The sequence below is a fragment of the Nicotiana sylvestris genome, chromosome 4 (genome assembly GCF_000393655.2).
Source record: "Nicotiana sylvestris chromosome 4, ASM39365v2, whole genome shotgun sequence".
Classification (NCBI taxonomy): domain Eukaryota; kingdom Viridiplantae; phylum Streptophyta; class Magnoliopsida; order Solanales; family Solanaceae; genus Nicotiana; species Nicotiana sylvestris.
Window position 1 is genome coordinate 17,047,114 of NC_091060.1, and position 5,995 is coordinate 17,053,108.

The 5,995-nt window shown below is 38.5% G+C and overlaps 1 protein-coding gene across 1 annotated transcript; it reads right to left on the reverse strand.

Moving 5' to 3' along the window:
- Positions 1–1,858: 1,858 nt before the first annotated feature.
- On the reverse strand, positions 1,859–3,238 carry LOC138889289 (uncharacterized). The gene has a single exon (XM_070172578.1). It carries the CDS (start codon positions 3,236–3,238, stop codon positions 1,859–1,861), a length of 1,380 nt encoding a protein of 459 aa, XP_070028679.1.
- Positions 3,239–5,995: the final 2,757 nt, after the last annotated feature.

Here is a 5,995-nt window from a genome sequence, read left to right on the forward strand (position 1 = left end):
GGAACTTGAAGAAGGTTAAGGCCTTGTAGACAAACGGCCATTCTAGCCTATCAAAGGCTTTTTCGAGGTCAATTTTGATTATCAGTTGGCCATTCATCCCTTTTCTTTTTTTAAACTGGCTTATAACGTCTTGTATAATAATGGCATTGTCACTTGCCCGCCTGCCTTTTAAGAAGCTAGCCTGGCATGGGCTGATTAATTCAGGAAGAAAAGGTTTGATCCGGTTAATAATTATTTTGGTGATTATTTTGTATGTGGTGTTGCAGAGTCCAATTGGTCGGAAATTATTGAGGTTATTAGCATGCTTGAATTTGGGAATGAGGCATAATAATGTTTGATTCATTTCATTAGGGATTCTAGATAAGGAGAAAATTTCTTTGCATAGACGTATGACAGAGGGGCCCACAATATTCCAGTGACATTGGTAGAAAATTGGGTGCATACCATTAGGACCGGGGGCTTTGTATGGCTTGAAGGAATATACTGCATAAGTAATTTCTTGGGTGGCTAAGGGCCTATCTAATGAGGGAGAGATCTATGTTGCTAAAATTTGTGTGGGCACTTTTAGTAGTATTCCACTCTAAGCGTGTATTATTGGTTGTGAATATATCTTGGAAATAGTGGTGTGTGTGTTCAATGATTTTTTGTCGATCCGTAATCCAATTACCATCGTTATCTTTAAAGAAGAAAATACTGTTTCGCCTACGCCTATTAAGGACAGATATGTGGAAAAATTTAGTATTTGCATCGTCCTCATTAAGCCAATTCAGGCGTGATCTAATCTTCCAATGATCCTCCTCCAGGCGTAGAATGTTATTACTAATTATTGATTAGGGTATGTTCTAAATTTCTAAGGAAAGTGCTATAGGTATAGTTTGGTGAATTTTGGATTCCCTTAATTCTAGCCCGTATCCCTTTCTTATTGGCAAAAATATTGCCGAAATTTTGAGCACTCCATTCACTAACATTGGTCTTGAAAAAAATTTGGGCATCATTGAAATTTCTATTATCCCAACTTTTCTCAACGACTTTACTAAACTCAGGGTGGCTTAGCCAATATTTTTCGAGTCTAAAGGGTTTGGTAGAATTAGTCCTAGTATTAGTAAGTCTGAGTAGTAGGGGGTTATGGTGGGAGTAGGTCTTTGGGAGGTGAGTAACCAATACTGAGGGGTACTGTTCTAGCCATGCTTCATTAGCAAGGCATCGATCAAGTTCTTCTAATATGAGTCCATGCCTCCTATTTCTATGATTTGACCACGTGTAACGACAACCTTTGAATCCTAGATCTATTAAGTTACAATAGTTAATACAAGACCAAAATCTGGAAGACCTATTTCTATTAATATTCCTGCCTCCCCATTTCTCATCTTGATTTAGGACATCGTTAAAGTCCCCACCTATAAGCCATGTGCCTTTGTAATTGTCAAAAGTAGTCTTGAGGCTATTCCATAGACGTATCCTATTAGTTAACGAATTACCAACATAAATTGAACTAAAGAGCCAAGGGTTGTGATTTGGTAATACCTGGACTAGGGCATGAAGTTCCTGATCAGTCTACCTAACACGATCCACTGCTACCATTGTATCAACCCACATAATGACCATGCCACTAGCTCTGCCAACCGTTGGGATCTCTATTAAATCAGAGAAATTGAAATCTACCCTAAGGATTGCATGGTTTTCCATTTTGGTTTCCAGTAGGGCCACCATGCATGGATTGTGATTATTAATAAGTTCCCTAAAATTACGCCTGAAGTCTACATTATTGGCGCCTCTAACGTTCTAAATGATTATGCTAGTAGGTGTATTCATGATAGGGGAGTGATTGTGGAGCATATTTGCACTGTGGTTAATTCCCTTAATGGATGGGCTGTCCCTCAGAGTGGGATTCACTAGGACTACATACTTTGCTGTTGCAGTGTTGATCGGTGGAGTTATCTCTATTGAGCACCTTTGAAGTGCTACTGGGCAACGTAGTATGTATTTCTTGTCCTCCCTCTCCGGGAATAGCATAAGAACTATATCTCTTATTGTTGAGATTTCCGTGAAGGAGCTTCTTCCCGGAGGTTGGGGGATCACCACCTCTTCTGCCTCTTGCACTTCCTGATCCAGATTTGCTCCTTGTTCCATCGGAGGGGCCACATGGGGATGGTGTTGGGCTTGTTGAGGTGTCCAAGGGAAGAATAGAGGATTCATCTCTGTTACCTCCTGTGATGGAAAAAATGGTAGTTCGAACATTTGGTTCATGTTCAGTAGGGGATTGAAATATTGTGGAAAGTTCCAGTGGTTGTGCATGGTGTGGTAAAGAGCAGGAGCTATTGCTTGGGCTAGGGGATCGAGAATGTTTGCCATCCACATATGGTTCATATAATTGTCCACATCCATTCTCATCCCCTCTGGCACCACTTGGGCTAGGAAGTTTGGATTTTGAATGATCATCATGACTTCCTGCCCTTCTATCAACATTGAGAAGAATAGAGCTTGGCCTTGGAGTCCCTGTTCGATCCATGAGGTGGGTTGATGGTCCGGATGTTGTGGTTGAGTTGCATAGAATAGGTTTGGAATTTGCATGAGGTTGTTTGGGTTGTTCAAGTTCATCATGGGAGGTTGAAAGGAGTTTCTGGGCACTTTGTGAGTTAGTAGGGCCAGGCGTGATTTTTTGTTTAGAGGCAAGAGTAAGTTTGGCATTTTGTTGTTGTGAAGTATTTGTTTTTACGTTATCGAAGGAATGCTGTAAAGGTTGAGAAAATGATTGTGTATCTTTTGTGGAAGATTCAACTTGGGTGTGATTGGTTGAATTAAGCGTGTAAGAGTATATAGGATCTGTTTGGTTAGAGGTGTCCATAGGTGTGTCCATTTGGACAATGTCTGATGACAAGTGTATGCATGTGTGTTGCATGGTGTCTGACTTGTCGTTTGGAGATTGAGTATTAATTGCATGCATGGTGTGATTATCGGCTATGTTGTAGCTGTCAGCAACTTCTTGATTTGGCAGCAACTTGCCATGCAAGTGTTCAGCGTGCTTATTGGTGGTAGCCACGTTTTGTACGCGTGGCATGTGTACTGTGGCCTTGTTCTTTGTTTGTATCGAAGAGCTTTTGTGTGTGGAAGAGGAAAGGTTTTGTGGTTGCAGAGGGATGTCTGTGGGGATGTCCATTCCTTCATATTCCTCTATTTTCTGAAGAATTTTGAATTTATTATGGAGTAGCTGTGATTGATTAATAATGTTAGAGTCCATTTTTCTTGTTGAGTTCATGGTTGTTTGTTTGTTGGGTGTGTATATTAGGCTGGGATCGGGAAGTTGGGATTGGTCAGCATCTTTAGACCTATAAGAGAGCTTTTGAGTGTGAAGGTACTTACCTGTGGCTGCTTCAAAAATTTTGACATTAATACTTGCGTATCTGCTTTGAGTGCTTTGTTGGTGTGGTAATGGTTGTGCCTTGCTATTCCTCATTGCTCTTGACTGTGGTAAACTTGCCTGTGCTTTACTCCTCTTTTGAAAGGCCACCGTTTGCTAATGGTTTGTGGGGGTGGTGGAGGTCACCACTTTGTGCTCTGCATCAGAAGGTATGGGGTGGATTTGGTGTGAGAGCGGTGCTGGTTTGTGTGTCCTAGTCTCCCACAAGCTTTGCAGAGGATGTGTCCACCTTCATAAATGATTTGCTGCTTGTAGTTGCCTATCAGAATGCAAGATTGAACTGGCTCTTCGAGTTGCATCTCAATGCAAAGGCGTGCGTATCGTCCTCGCAGTGCTGCACTTGTGCAGGCATCAATCTTCAAAAGTTATCCTATGGTGTTGCCTACTTTTCTTAGTATAATGGCATCATAGAACTCAATGGGCATCTGGGGAAGTCGTATCCAAATGGCTGACCTTTCCTGGGTGGCATTACCTGCCATGAAGTTTTGTTCCCATTTCTTTATGGATAGGAAAAAGCCATTGATAAACCAGGGGCCATTTTGCAGCGCACTGATCATATTTTTCTCCTTGCTAAATTTGACAATAAAATAATCGGAGCCAAGATCTATGAGCAGGAAGTTCTCCGTTGGTTTCCACATTTCTTGTATATTTCTTTTTTAGATATTGGTGTTGTATATGTTTACCTAGAAGTTTAATGATCAGAAAGTGTTTCCATGGTAGATACATTCTGTTTTTATCATCCTCCAAAAGTTTTATTGTTCTTATGCCTTCATGTAATTCATTTGAGGTTAAAACCATGGGATCCTCTGTTTTGTTGTGTTCTTCCTTTGCATGGTCGTTTTCCACCATATCAATATGCATCATATATTCTGATGCTAATAGTTTTTCTTTGAAGGATGATTGGTGGCATGTAGTTGTAGTGTTAGTGTTTATTGTACTGATATCTGGTTGTTTGGGTGGGATGTGCTGGACTTCCTTATCAGCTTCTTCTTTCTCCATCAATGGCTCACCCTCCTATCCCGTGTGCTCCAACAAGTAAGTATTACAACTCCGTGGAAAAGAGTTGGAAAATAGTAAAGTTGAACTATTCAAGAGTTCTTAGAGCTCCCCAAAGTTTTTTGTTTGTTTGTTGTACAACATATGCCTACATAAAACATTTACATTAGATTCTTGAGACAAATGTAATATAATCTTATGGATTTATTGTGAGTTGTAAAACTGCAATATTAAGACAGCTTAAAGGGGAAATAATATATATATTTGAAATTATGAGAGATTGTAATATTGAAATTAATATGGATTATTAAGTATATATATTTTTTGACAAATATTGATACATTAAAAAAGAAATATACGAATGATGCAAAAATAAAAAGAAGTATTAACCTAGATATCGTCCACCTAACCATTTACTTCTTGAAAGTCGTTTTAATCTTAAAGGTTGTATTTAACTAAGCTTTTACATTTCAGACTTAAATTTGAGACCTTTGATTAAAAAAGGAATGAATCTTATTATGACACCAATCTTTATGTATTCTTCAGTGTCTTGTTGAATAGCCTTAATAAATATTGCTAACTTTAGTAGGTAAAATTTCGAGTACTTCTTTAATTTGCACATGTGTCTCAATAATCTTGGAAATATTTTTTAAATATTGGACGGACCATAGGCCTCCTTCATGTAAAACACAGCAGAAAGAAACCAATTTCACAGTAGTAACCAAAATCGTATATAAGTGTTCAACTCAATAATTGATATTTTGGACTCCAGTGGTTCTGTCACAGTTGCTGAACAAAATAGTTGTAGGGACAAGTTTGAAGGAAATCCAAGCCTCAGGCCACGGCCAGTAATTAATACTAACATTTATGCAATTTAATATTGCTCGTGCTCTTCACCATCCCAAATGTACTACACATGCAAACTTATTCACATCTAGCCAAGAGATTATATTTAGCAAAAAAAAAAAAAAAAAAAAAATTGAAGAAGAAAAATGGCAAAATATCATACCAAGTTCTTTTTTTTTTTTGATTACAACCCATTTGGACTGATATTATTTTTTCGTCATTTCATAACGTCATACCATATTATATTATACTGTGTTGTGTTTTATATTTCGATAGAGTTCATGTTTCTTGTTTGGTTTGATTGTATTGTACAACCAGTAAGTTACTAAAATTCCATAAGTTTCTTAGGTAGCCATGAAATAATCCACAATTTCTTGTTCTAGTTCTGAAGCTGAATATTAAGCTTTTTTTTTTCCTAGTGCCATAGCTGAGACTATATACTTTTAGCCATTATTCCAGGAACTTGGTCTATGACTTTCTTACCTTAATATCTTTCATTGTGATAAAATTAGCAGAATCTATATGACTATTGATAGGACAAGGCTGCGTACAATAGACCCTTGTGGTCCAGCCCTTCCCCGGACCCCGCGCATAGCGGGAACTTAGTGCACCAGGCTGTCTATATGACTATTGATCATGTGATTCATGTTCAGCGCGCTTTGTCAGGGAAAAACAATAGGTGGTAACCTTATTGTCAAATGATATACATTTCCAAACAATCAGACAGCTGACATC